Source organism: Peromyscus californicus, unplaced genomic scaffold, assembly GCF_007827085.1.
Source record: "Peromyscus californicus insignis strain IS unplaced genomic scaffold, ASM782708v3 Scaffold_9__1_contigs__length_137607984, whole genome shotgun sequence".
Lineage (NCBI taxonomy): Eukaryota > Metazoa > Chordata > Mammalia > Rodentia > Cricetidae > Peromyscus > Peromyscus californicus.
In genome coordinates this window covers 47,037,529-47,051,513 of record NW_026294617.1, presented here as the reverse complement: position 1 = coordinate 47,051,513, position 13,985 = coordinate 47,037,529, and the positions used below count along the sequence as shown (strand labels likewise).

The 13,985-nt window shown below is 37.3% G+C and overlaps 1 protein-coding gene across 5 annotated transcripts in view; it reads left to right on the top strand.

Annotated features, from left to right (window-relative positions):
* Ift80 (intraflagellar transport 80) overlaps positions 1 to 13,985 on the top strand; it is a 115,567-nt gene that overhangs the window by 84,657 nt on the left and 16,925 nt on the right. For all 5 annotated transcript variants that reach the window (XM_052731976.1, XM_052731978.1, XM_052731977.1 and 2 more), the window contains 5 exons: positions 3,109 to 3,272; positions 6,871 to 6,935; positions 11,042 to 11,177; positions 11,563 to 11,710; positions 13,223 to 13,394. In XM_052731976.1, the coding sequence (XP_052587936.1) occupies positions 3,109 to 3,272; positions 6,871 to 6,935; positions 11,042 to 11,177; positions 11,563 to 11,710; positions 13,223 to 13,394 (685 nt within the window). The remainder of the gene's footprint in view (positions 1 to 3,108; positions 3,273 to 6,870; positions 6,936 to 11,041; positions 11,178 to 11,562; positions 11,711 to 13,222; positions 13,395 to 13,985) is intronic.

Sequence of the window (13,985 nt, the reverse complement as noted above, 5' to 3'; positions counted from 1 at the left end):
ATATTATTTATAAGTTTATTGAATATGTTCATAGTTTAAGTATGTGTTGATGGTATAAATAATTATGTAAAAGATAGTTTAGTTACTGCCTGCCTCTGATCTTATTATATAGTCAGAGATGTTTACCCATTGAAAGAGTATTTCCTCATGAGAAGTTTAAATGCTGATGTCTTATTTATGATAGGAAATGCTTGTAGTGTTGATCATGGTGGTGTTTATATGTATGTGTGTGTGGTGTGTGTGCACATGTGCATGCATGTATACATGCACATATGTGTGTATATGAGTGTGTGTGTGTGTGTGTGTGTAGGTAGGAGTGGGTGCATTCAGATGCATGTGCACATTTGTTCATGCCTAGTGTCTTCATCTCATGTTCTCTGCCATACTTTTTATTATGTCTTTTATTTTTGAGATTATAATATAATGACATCATTTCTCCATCCCTTTCCTCCCTCCAAACTCCTCCCATCTATCCCTCTTTGCTCTCTTTCAAATTCATGATCTTTTTTATTAATTGTTGCTGCATGTATTTGCATGTGTATGTATATATTATACATAATTACACACACATATAGTGCTTGTGCTGCAAGTGCATCTGCACGCACACACACACACACACACACACACACATTTCTAAATACATCTTGCTATCTGTATGATGTTACTTGTATGTATGTTTTCAGGGCTGACCATTTGGTGTTGGATAACCAATTGGTGTGCTTTTCCTTGAGGAAAGACTGTTTCCCCCACTCTCAGCATTCCTTAGTTGCTTGTACTTGTTTGTGTAGGATTGAGGCCTCCTGGGCTTTCCTGCACCATACTGAAATAGAATCTCTCACTGAACCTGGCTGGGGTGTACTAATTTGGCTAGGTTGCCTGGCCAGGGCACCCCAGAGATTCACCTGTCTTTACCTCTCCAGTGCTGGGATTACGAAGCACACTGCTGTGCCCAGCATTTTCTGTGCTGTGGATTTGAACTCAGGTCCTCATGCCTACGGGAAGAGCAGTTTACCAACAGCCACCCCCGCCCCTCCTGATTTGTCAGTTCTCACTATTACTATCTGGGTCATCAGAGGCCTTTTCAGAGGGTTTGGTCTATGACCATATCTTAATGTAATTTCCCTATGTTTTGTACAGCAGTTTCAAAGTGACAGGTCTCACGCTGAGGTATTCGGTCTGTTCTGAATTGATTTTGGTACAGTGTAAAAACAAAAAAAGAAACAAATGCTTTCGGTAATGACACAAAGAAAGAATATATTAATGATGTTTCTCTTAGTTAAAATTGGAAAATACCATTTTCGTTGAGTAATGTGTGGCCATATACTGATTCATAAGGACCAAATATTTTAATTAAATTAATACCCATCCTTAAGTATTAACCAGAGTGTGTATGTACACTTGGTATTCATTAGCCACTAACCTATACTTAGAGCAATTAGCAATTCTCAAATCAATACTTACTTCTGTATCTAGACATTTGGATGTTTAATATCAAATTTCAAAAGTGTTATTTTCAGTATTAAGAAAACAGGAATACAAATATAGTTGTAGTGTACATCCATCCATGTAACCTTTCTAAGACCATTTGATGATATATATTTTATTTTAAGAGGTATATGCTCTTTGATCCTTTATACTTCTAGAAAGTATATTTTAAAATAAGTAGACAGAAATGAATGTACATTATAGATACTATTTAAAACCGAATAATAGCCAGACGTGTACATGCCTTTAATCCCAGTGTTTGGGAGGCAAAGGCACATGGATTTCTGAATTTGAGGCCAGTCTGATCTACACAGAAAGTTCACAGCCAGGGCTACATAGAGAGACCCTGTCTCACAATCTCTGTTCCCCACAAAGAACAACAGTGAATAATTTGAAACAAAATGTTTATTCAAAAGGAGTTAGGGGTTGGAGAGATGCCTCCATGGACAAAATGCGTACCACACAAATGGGAGTTCAGACCCCAAGTAAACTGAGTGTGGTAGCACACATCTGTAATTCCAGCCTTCCTATGATGACATTGGAGGTGGAGCTAAGAGAACCTGCGTAGGTGTGTGGGTCAGCTAGCCTGGTGTATGCAGCTGTACAGTACTAAGAATTCTTTTCTTAAACAAGGTAGAAGGCAAGGACTTACACCTGAGATTGTCTTCTGGCCTTCACATATGGTGAGCTGTAGTACATGCATGTCTGTATGCACGCACAGACACAGGATGAGTTAATAGCTTTGGGAACGGCTCAGTGGTAGAGCACTTGTCTCATATATGGAGAGCCCAGGTTCAACCCCCAATGCTGAAAAAAAAAATAGTTAAAAATGTTGGTATATTCATACCTTGTTTGCGGTTATTATCTTTATCAGGTAGAGATCTATTTTGAATTGATTTCTGTACATTGAGGTCTTTGTTTTCTTCTTTATTGTTTATAGTATGTGAATTTTCAAAGAAACCTATATTGGCCATAAAATGTTTAAGAAAAAATGAACTACAAGGACCCTTAGCTGTACCCTATGAATGAACTGAATGCCTGTTGCAAAAATGGATGAGTGTTTAGATATGAATACATACTGATGATTAATACATACTTTTAAAATCAGAAGCATCTCACTTTCATAAATGCTGGCACTGAAATTATTTTTTGAGTCATTTTTGGTTTTGACTCTAACCAGCACTTGGTTTTTATCTTTTACATAATCGGTGTTTATGAAATACATATCCGTACTGTTTCATGGAGCAAATGGCGTCTTACATTAACATACATGACTGGAAGACTGGAGGATTTTCTAATTGCCTTTGCATGGGGTTTCCTTCCCAGGAAAAGAAATGAGTTGAGGGCATAATGTAAATGAAATCAAAATTTTAGTAGCTAGACTTGTGACTTTGAACACTTTTATTTTCTTCTCTACTTCTATTTAAAAAACAAAACAAAAAGCCCAGAAAACAAATCAAAACAAATCCTTTCAATTTCTTTAATATTTCAGTCTTCATCTATATACTTATTATAATTGTAGGATTTAGATTTTCTCCCCAAAGGATAAACTCTTCTTTAATACAGAAATGAAATATAGTATCTTCCTGTTTTTTTAAAAAAGCCTTTTGTTTCTTTTTTTAGACATTTTCTTCTGGTAGATGGTGGTGGTATCTATTTGCATTCTTATGAAGGGCGCTTCATTTCTTCTCCAAAGTTTCCTGGAATGAGAACAGATATTCTGAATGCACAGACCGTGTCCCTGAGTAATGACACCATAGCAATCAAAGACAAGGCTGATGAAAAAAGTAAGTCTGTCTTTACAGTTTTTCATGTCAAATTTTCATGCAGTTTTAACGCTATGAGATTTTTATGAACTTTCATTTCTTTATCTCTATCTCTCTCTCTCTCTCTCTCTCTCTCTCTCTCTCTCTCTCTCTCTCTCTCCCTCTCTCTCTCTCTCTCTCTTTAAATGTACATTGATATTTTGCCTGCATGTATGTCTGTGTGAGGGTGTCAGAGCTTGGAGTTATAGACAGTTGTGAGCTGCCATGTGGGTGATGGGAATTGAACCCAGGTCCTCTGGAAGAGCAATAAGTGCTCTTAACTGCTGAGCCATCTCTCGAGCCCTCTTCATCTCTTAATAAGTTAGCATTATATGGAAAAATTATGAATTCCATGATTTGTTCTAAACAAGTTAAATAAGAACTAAAATTGTTATACTAACAGAACAAATATATGTTGTTTCAATATCTAAGACCAGTGGTAAATAAATCTTTAGGTATTCATCAGAGAATCTTTTTTCAAGATTATGGTTCCAAAATATGTATTAGTTCTTAAGTTTTTAAACATGTTTAATACTCCCTTTCTATTCATTTAGTAATATGGTAAATGTTATTCATTATGTCACTTACTTTGTTTATGTATTTTTCAACTAATATTTTAAGTTAATGAAATAAAAGGAGGGTGTGAATAGTTTTAATCTTACATGTAAAAATCTAGCCCATATTAGTATGTATAAAAAATAAATATGTCCAGTGTTTTGTAATGCCATGGTACATCAAACTATTTTATTAAGGCATCACTATTCCACAGATGAAATTATTAAGCAGATATTATTGAGTGCAGTACTTTTATTGATATTATTGACCAAGTACTTTTTTAGAAGTTCAAAATACAAGTACAAAATACAACATCTTGGTGATCAAGATAAACAATGCAGTACATAAGAACAAGTCAGTAAACAAATGTAAAGCCAACGTTGGCTAATGACACATGCTCTGAAGGAGTAGCCGTGTGGGTAACTAACTGTGACAGAACAGACAAGTAGAAAGACTCTGGGGTGGGAATGATTGACATATTAGAGGATCTACCAGAAGTCCTGACAGAGAGATGGGCAAGACACAGTCTCACCCATGCTAGGCACTCTTACTGTTTCTATTTGTGGTAACACTTAACACGAAACCTCTGCTCTCAAATTGGTAACTGGTTCCCTATAGGCACTGTGTTACACTGAAGAGCTTTGGACCTCACTCATCTTGCATTACTGAAACTTTACATCCATTTCTTTCCCCCTGCCTCTGGCAACCACTGTCCTGCTGTCTGCTTCTGTAAGATTCATTATTCCGGTCACCTCACACTGGTAGAATTCTGCAATACTTATCCTTTGGTGGCCACCTTATTTCACCTAGTCTGTCTTCCAGATGTGCAGGGCTTTCTTTTCTGTCTTTCATTCTTTTCTTAAGGCTAAATGACCTCTCCCTCCCTCCCTCCCTCCCTCCCCCATTTGTCATGCTGTGAGTCACATACACCACATTTGCTTTATCTCCTCATCAGACTGATTCCACATTCTGTGAGTAGTGATGTAATGACTATGAGAATGCTAATGTTTCCTTGAGATGCTGAAACCAGTGCTTCCCACAAGTGGGGTTAATTCCTCGCTCACTTGGAGATCTATTTATAATTTTTTGCGATTCCTCCATGCTCTTCTATGCAGCAACACCATTCTGCGTTACTACTAACAGCAAGCGGTGTATAAATATTCTCATTTCCAGTTTTCCCACATCTTCACTGACATTTTTCTCTCTCTATTGTTGTGGCTTTTATAATACCCATTCTAACAGATATGAAGTGATATGGTGGTTTGGAATTTTCAGAAATTGTAATTTCTTTTCATAGAACTGTTTCCTAGAAAATGTCCTGTCTTAAAAACAACTCTTGATCTAGGGAAATTATTTAATCTTGAAGTATCTTCCCCATTTCATCATGGGAGCTAATTCTCCTAACTAGCATTTAGGAAAATAAGTCATTGTAACAACCTTTGAAAAGAAAATTACTTAAGAAATAATTCTAAAATAGTCACCCAGTAGAAAGTAAATCTTTTATAAACTGCATCTTACTTAGACATGTGTTAGCTTTCTCTCCCTGAGATAATCAGTTACATCCCTGAGATGATCAGTTACATCCCTGAGATAATCAATTACAAGATGGAAAGGTTTCTTGGTGTTCACAGTAGCTGAGGCATCAGTCCATGGTCATGTGATTCTGTTGCTTTGGGCCTTTGGCAAGTCAGAACATTATGGGAGGGAACACATGGTAGAGCAAAGCCACTCACCTCCTGGTGTCTGGAAGCTGAGAGAGAGGACTAGGCCCCCACCATTCCCCCCAGAGGCATACCCTGACCACCTGGCTTCCTTCCTTAGCCTCCAGCGCCTCCTGTTGTAGGCCAGCAACCAAACTTGTAAGCGTTGCTTTGGGGAGCTTCAGGGAGGCAGTTATGATCCAAACCGTGATAGCACTCATCTTTTTGCCTCCAAGTTAATTCTAAAATTAAGGAATTCACTAGAAATATGGGAGGCACAGTTCTGGAGCCTTCCCTAAAGAGTTCAGGGAAGTTCTCGGACTGAGAACTGGCTGAGCTCCCAAAGTATGTGTCTATAATAAATATAGGTTGCTTATGACCTCCCCATAGTTCTGAGGCAAGCCAGCCGATACTCTGAGGCTATGAGTTGAATGTTTTACAAGGCCATCAATTTGTAAAAAATTAATGACTTGCAGAGCATCTCAATTATTGGCAATCCATTTCCTCTCAAACCTGGTATACTGTGATCTCGTTCAAACCCTGAATATTCAGAATTCATACAACCCCCAAAATTGAGGGTACTCTTCCTGAGATTGCCGTCACTTTCCATGTCCCCTGCTTGTTTTTCTGACTGAACTTCGGGGATTTATTACATTGTGTAGTTGGTTAAATCATCAGCCACTCACTTGAACTCAGTCTCTAGACCTTCTCATCCACAGAAGTCAGAGATCTAAAAGTTCCATCCTATTAATTGCTGCTTGGTTTTTCTGATTGTGAACCCTTATCTTGTAGTAAAGAAAGTACCCATGAAGAATCTGTTGTTCTAACATAGCAAAGAAACTCCTATTTTCTGGAAATGTTAAGGGATTTTGAAGCTCCCAGCCAAGAACCCAGGATAAATTATTTATTTTACCACATGAATGTATTATAGAAACAGCAAATAGTACATTGCCTGGCCTCATGGTAGGTAGTTACTTAATGCATATTTTCTTTCATCAATATGATTGTTACACAGGTCTAAATCAGAGATACCAGAATTTAACATGACATCCACATTTAGACTTGCCACTGATAAACCCATGGGCCATTAATCCTTAATAACAGTTTTAATTAGGCAATATATGTCAGGAAAAATTTTAGTTTTACTGTTTTCATAAAAAATGCGACCTCATTAATAATTAGAAATTTGGTGTTGCTTATTTTCTGGGCTGTAGAGGTTCTGTGAGTCATAAAGTTAAATTCTCCTAAGAATTATGATAGCACCACTGAAATTTACCAACAGTGGTTTTCCTGTAACACACTAATGTTCTACTGTTTTTTTCAAGTAATCTTCCTCTTTGAAGCATCAACTGGAAAACCCTTAGGGGATGGGAAACTTCTTTCTCATAAGGTAATAAACATTTGCTGTGTCTAGTATAAATGACCACTGTTTAGTTAATTCTCTTTTAAAATTAGTAGCTATCCTTTAAGGAAGAAAACAGACTAATTTAATATTTAAAAATGAGTGTATATCCTCCATATTTTCCCTAAAAATGCCATAGTTTAAGACTAAGCACAGGGAAGCCCTGACACAGGACAATCTCCGGGCACATTAAGTGACTAAATGATGTGATGAGTGTCTGTCGATCAGGCTTTTACTGCTTTTCAGTAACATGCTCTAGTTTACTGAACTTTGCAGATAAAAATGTCTTTATAGACTTGTAGTCATTTTCTTACTGATTTGTCCTTAGGCAGCATTTTCTTTAGGTTTTAAGACTATAGTTCAATGACTATTTTATAGAGGGAAATTATTCTCTATCAAATACAAAGCACCCTGAAATGTAATGTGTATTGGTTTTGGTTGTTAGTCTTAAAGAAAGGAGCACATTGTATTACAGTTACCCTTTTAAACAAGTGATATTTCAGAGCATAAGGGTGCTTTTAACATTATTTAGCAATTCTACTGAATTGTTACTTCATTTCCTCCTCAGTCATTGTTTGTTTAACATTTATGTAATGTATAAATTCATGTAAATCAGAAATGTAAAAAACATTCAAATATGTTGTAAAAAAGTCTGTCCCTACCATACTAATTGTCAATATTCTACCAGATAAGTCCCACAGTTACTAATATCTTATATGTCCTTGCAGAGATTCTTAGTGCATGGACAAACAGCACTGGTATGTCTTCCCTCTGCTTACACAACAGTGCAGCCCGTAGGTCTGCACCTTGCTTTTCTTCACAGAGCACCATTTTTGGAGGTCCTTCCATGTGGATACATAATGTTCTTTCTCCCAACACCGGTCTTACAATGTAACATCGTCTGGCAGTATCAGTTTATTTAATCTGCCCAGTGGCTGGGTGTCTAAGTTCCCAGGCTAGCTGGGCATGGTGCTTTACATCTGTCGTCCCAGCATGGGATGTTGAAGGCTGGCTCGAGCTAGTGAGACCCTCCAAAGACAGGCGGGAGAAGCTCCTGGTGTTTTCCCAGCCCAGGCATATGCTGTGTTATAACTGCAACATTACTTCATGAAATACTGTGTCAAAGGGCTTAAGCATTTGTGGTTTTTAAGAAGTATTAGCTTCCAAAGACTGTGTCGGTTTACTTTCCCCCAGAAGTGATTGTGATGCCTGTTTATCATCATTTTAAATCAAGACTATATAAGCAGAATTTTTCCTTCTCAATAGAACCAAGTATATAAAAAGAAGCAAATTTCTCAGCTGTCAAAATAATCTTTTTTGTAAGAAAGGTTAAAGTGAGAATTATTTAATAACATTTGTTAAGCATTTGTTTTAGTGTGGTGACTTTTTTCAGTAGAGCATATGTCCTAAGAGTAGGAATTTACAATTTTATAGTTATAAGTGTGGAGGTAATTTCTTTTACATCTCATAACTTACTCAGTGCATGTGGATATAACACATGAAATGTTAAGTTTTACATTCTGCTTGGGCATCGTGATGCATGCCTGTGATCCCACACAAGAGGCTGTCACAGGAAGACTACCACAAGTTCAAGGCCAGCCTGGGCTGCATTGCTAGTATTGGGTCAGCAAGGTTCTGTAGAAAGACCCTGTCTCAAAAAGCAAAACAAATTAAAAATTAAATTAAACAACAGCAACAAAATAATGTTTTACATTCTATGCAACAATAATCCATCCTATCAGTTTTATTTTTATATTTGAAGAAACCAAAACTTAAGCGTCCCAAATAAGAACAGAAAATTCAGAGTAGAACTCAAGTTTGGTGTTCATTTTGTTTTTGGCTACAGGATCTCTAGTAGCTGAGGCTGACTCAAATTCATTGTGTAACTGAGGATGACCTTGAACTCCTGATCCTCTTGCCTCTACCTCCCAAGTGCTAGGATTGCAGGCATGTGCACCACACCTAAATTAAGTCTGTGCATTATTAGATGATGATCAGTTAATGTAGGGCAAGGGAGGAACTGAATGAACACAACCTGCTTTCGTGTCCCACTGCGGAGTGGCTCAGGAGGACTAGAACAGAAGCAGAGAGGGGGCTGGGCAAGAGAACAGGGACACTCTGCTGTGTGAAGAGCATCCCCGGCCTCTTTGTACCCAGACATCTTTGCTGTCTGTGTCTGAATTTAACTTTCTTAGAAACCAGAATCGTCTGTGTAACTATTTCTAATACTACACCAATATTACCTTCTTTTGGTGGTGATGATAAGTACTCATTTTAAAACATATTTATTTGTGTATGTGTGTTCAAGCGTGTGTGCTTGAACATAGAGGCCAGAAGAGGTAGCCAGGTATCCTCTTCTATCATCCCACACCTATTCCTTTGAGACAGGATCTTTTCATGGGCCTGGGCCTTGAGTTTTCTCCAGTAAGCCAAAAGCCGGAGCCCCAGAGACCTCTCTGCCCACACCCTGCCTCCGATCTGGGGTTACAAGCATGTACCATGTGTGCGGCTGGTGTTGGGATGGGACTCTGGTCCCCAGGCTCGCGCAGCAAGCACTCTTAACCCCCACCATCTTTCTCCTTTACTTGTAAAGGTAATTGACTTGAAAGGTTTCTGGTTTTAAAGTACTAGGATCGTAGTACTTCACGAGTGCTTTAATATTCATGAAACAAAACTGGGCACTGGTGAGGCACACCTTTATTCCCAATGCTTTGGAGGCAGAGGCAGGTGGATCTCTGAGTTCGAGGCCAGCCTGGTCTATGGAGCAAGTTCTAAGATAGCCAGGGTTACACAGAGAAACCCTGTCTTGAAAAAAAAAGATTCCATGAATTATTGTCTTCTTTAAAATATGAATTAAGCTCCAGAGGGGCTACCTTTTAAATATATATTATGAAGTGGAATGACTGGTCCACCAATTGAATAAAGGTATATGTATTTTTTTAAAGGTGTTATGTATATAAACGTAGATACAACAATTGACGGTATAATTTTGATGCTTGTTGAATCCATAGTTCCTAGCAAAGTCTTCAGACATGGTAGACAGCATACAAATCACTCATCAATTGGACTGAAGTGAATCCATTCTAAAGTGTTTGAGTTCTAAGAAACTTCATCTTATTAGCTAATAGAATAGATTAATTCAATAGTTCAGAAATATTCTATTGTAGAAAAGCAAAGATCTTGAAGTTAGAAGTCTAAATTATAAGTTCTGGATGTACTTGTTATTAGCTTTTTCTGACAACTCCCCCACACCCACCCCCAACCCCCACCCCCCCAAAATAACTGAATGACTATAAGTCTTATTTGGGAAGTATAATGTCCACATCACATTTTCTGTTTCACAGGAAAGGACATGAAAAAAAAAAAAACTCTGTAAATTTTAATATTCTAGAAACACGAGATATTCCCGTATTTCTAAAGTTTACTTAACAAATCTTTAAAATACAGGTGTGAGGCAATCTACTTAGAATAAATTTTATAAGAAACCTTTTAGTTAACGTAGATCTCATGTGATACTGCGACTTGTCTTATTCCTCCACTCTGTCACTCTGCCAGCTAAGGACAGGGCAAAGGGCCTGTTAGAGCATCAGTGTAGATACTGCTTTAGGATATTTTAAGGAACCCCCTTCCCTGGGGTTGCCAGTAAAGTAACTGCATTCAGTGCTGCTCTTGAGTTAGTGGTTATTACCAACTTAAAATTACTTTATAAGGGGTATTCCTTTCTGGGACCCCGTCCCATTCTTGGGAGTTATTTCTCACTTTTCCTTACATCTATGTTCCCTAGGCTTAAAAAAGAAATAAAATAATTTAATAGGGACATTTTATTATTTTGAGTAGATAATTGACATTTAATTGATGTGTTTGTTGTTGTTTCATTTTTTTACTCTCAGTACCGGATCCTGCACTGTCTCCTTGGCTGTCCTCGAGCTTGTTACCCTCTGCCTCTGGCTCCTGAGTGCTCGGAGTATAGGCAGTTGCCACCACAATTGGTTTAATTGACCTTTAAGAGCAGAAATGTACTGGTAATTAATGTAAATGATCATATGTCAAGCACTAAAATGAATTCATTACTTACATACTTTTTGGAATTTTAGAATGAAATCTCAGAAATTGCTCTGGATCAAAAAGGACTTACCAATGACAGAAAAATTGCTTTCATTGATAAAAATAGAGACCTCTACATCACCTCAGTGAAACGATTTGGGAAAGAAGAACAGATTATTAAACTTGGTAAAATAATTTGCACACACTTAAAATTGTAATTATTGTCAATTTTCTTAGACTGTCTGTCATGTACTAACTACCTTAATGTTTGAATAAATGTGTGAATTTGAGTCTGCATTTCTTCACTACTTAGTAACTCAATTTTAATAGCAAATTTTAGTTTTATGACTAAATCAGCATTGAAACACCTGTTGATTAAAAACAGAATGGTTCTAGGTAGAACATTTCAGTATTTTCATTTTCCTGAGTTTTTGCATCTGTTCACTGTTATAGGCAGAAAGTAGAGATATACCTATTACATTAATTAGGATCTTATTTGTTAGCTGATTTTAAAGATAGATTCTAATATCTGTTAACACTAATGAACCATGACTATTCTTTTTAAATTAAGGAACCATGGTGCATACGTTAGCATGGTGTGATACATGCAATATCCTCTGTGGACTTCAAGATACTCGATTCACAGTATGGTATTACCCTAATACCATTTATGTGGACAGAGAAATTTTGCCTAAAACATTGTATGAAAGAGATGCAAGGTAATGTTGTGTCACACAGGATTCTGTGTTGAAAATAAAGCTCTAATTGCCATGCTTTTTTCTGGGTATATTTTTAAAGTTTAATCAGACTCAGCTGAATAAATTGTTCAGCTAAAGTTGGTTTGTTGAGATTTAAGGGATGGACTTAAATTGAAAATAATATATGAACTATTTATTCATCCTTTATACATGAGTATAGTTTTCAAGTTTGGTCTTGTTTAATGATAGCTCAGGTGAGCTTTTTCAGTGTGATTTAGTGATTTTTTACACCAAAGTCTGAAGATTTTTCACCAATATAAACCCTCGTGACAACTATGTATCTCCTCAGTTGAATTTTTGGGTGATATTAAAGATAGGTTAAATGAAAGTTATTGAAAAGCTTTAAAAAAATAAAACTTACATGTGTCAGGAAAATTATTCCTAAATTCTCAAGAGAAAAATTTCTTATTCTTCAAAATGCAGCAAGTTAGATTTTTTTTTAGGTCTCAGCTTTACTTTGATTTTCAAATCTGTTTTGAGTTTATTTTTAGTGTTTAAGTTCACAACTGTAACAAAACTAGAAAAGCACCAAAGCAAAAGTTTATTTTAAAAAGTATTTATAAATTATCTAGACATGGTGGCACACACCTTTGATCCTAGTATTCAGGAGGCAGAGGCAGGAGGATCTCTGTGAGTTCTAGGCCAGCCTGAGCTACAGAGTGAGTTCAGGCCCAGCAGGACTACACAGTAAGACTCTGCCTCAGTAAAACAACAACAAAAAGTATTGCTGAAGTCATGAAAAGATGTCAGTCTCCTTACTGAAACTTCATCTGTTTTTACTAGGAGGAAATAATTTTGGAATTCACCTTAATTTTTTTTAACCTATTTTCCCTTTAAATATTTTGAAAAACCTATAGCTAAATTATTTGTTTTCATAATTTATCTTAAGATTCAAGGAAATAGATATAACACGCTCTGTTACTATAACAGTACTTGAGACAGGCAGCTTAGGAAAAGAAAACAGGTATTTGGGCAGCGTTTCAGAGGTTCTAGTCCATGATCAAATGGCCCCATTGCCTGTAGGCCTGTGGCAATAGAGTGTATATGGCAGGGGCAGTAGAGGAGCCAGACTGCTCACTGAAGGCGGGGAAGGGGATGAGTGAAGGAACTGGTCCTGGGAGAGCCTTCCCAGGCAGTCCCTGCTCCCTGAGCAGATCTCACCAGGCTCCACTTCTAACGAACTCCATAGGGGAACAGTCCTTACTTACCACAGGGATCCAAACAGGTGCTGTTAGGGGAGTAATCGAATATGGAATAACTTTTGCCACTCTAAATTGTTGGTATATTTTGCTTCAAGTGTATATCTATCATCTACATGTTATATTGAAATATTTATTTGAATATATGTTCTGTTTGGAGTTAAATGGGGGGTGAATTTGAAGATTATGTATGTTAGAGTTATTTCCCAAATTTAATACATATAAAAATTATGCAGAATAGAGCTGTAAGTTTTCCTTTGTTTGTTTTCAACAGTGAATATAGTAAAAACCCCCATATAGTGAGTTTTGTTGGAAATCAGGTGACTATAAGGAAAGCTGATGGCTCCCTGGTACACATCAGCATATCACCGTATCCTGCCATCCTCCATGAATATGTGAGCAGCTCAAAATGGGAAGATGCTGTAAGGCTTTGCCGCTTTGTTAAGGTACTGTGCATGTTGTGTATACATTATGCTTCAGTTTCCATTGTGAAAGATGAGCAATAATAACAATTAAGGGTTAGGAACACTGTGAACAGGACCATATCTTCCGTTCTCTCCTCGAACACCTTGTGGAGTACAGAGGAGTAGATGTTGCCTTGTCCTTTGAAGAAGCTGTCTCTAGATGAGTAGGTGCTCTCCACTGCACATGGAACCATTCTGTGGCTCTTTCCAGAAGTCAGGTTCCTAAGTTCTCCCCTCAGTGGGGCTCTGACTCACGAGATCTGAGTGGAAGCTGGGTTACATACTTCTCAGCTTCCTCAAATATTCTTTTTTATAGCTAAGGTTAAAAGTGTTTATTTTATAAGTACTGTGCCTTTAATCCCAGCACTCCTGAGGTAGATGTAGGTGGATCTCTGAGTCTGAGTCCAGCTTGGTCTACAGAGTGAGTTCCAGGGCAGTCAGGGTTACACAGAGAAAACTTGTCTTGAAAGAAACAAAACAAAAAAATCTTTGTTTTAGATCACCATTTCCTAACTTGGTTGTATCCAGTATCTTCTAAACATGCTTGAACACAGCCCTTTTTATTGACTGTCA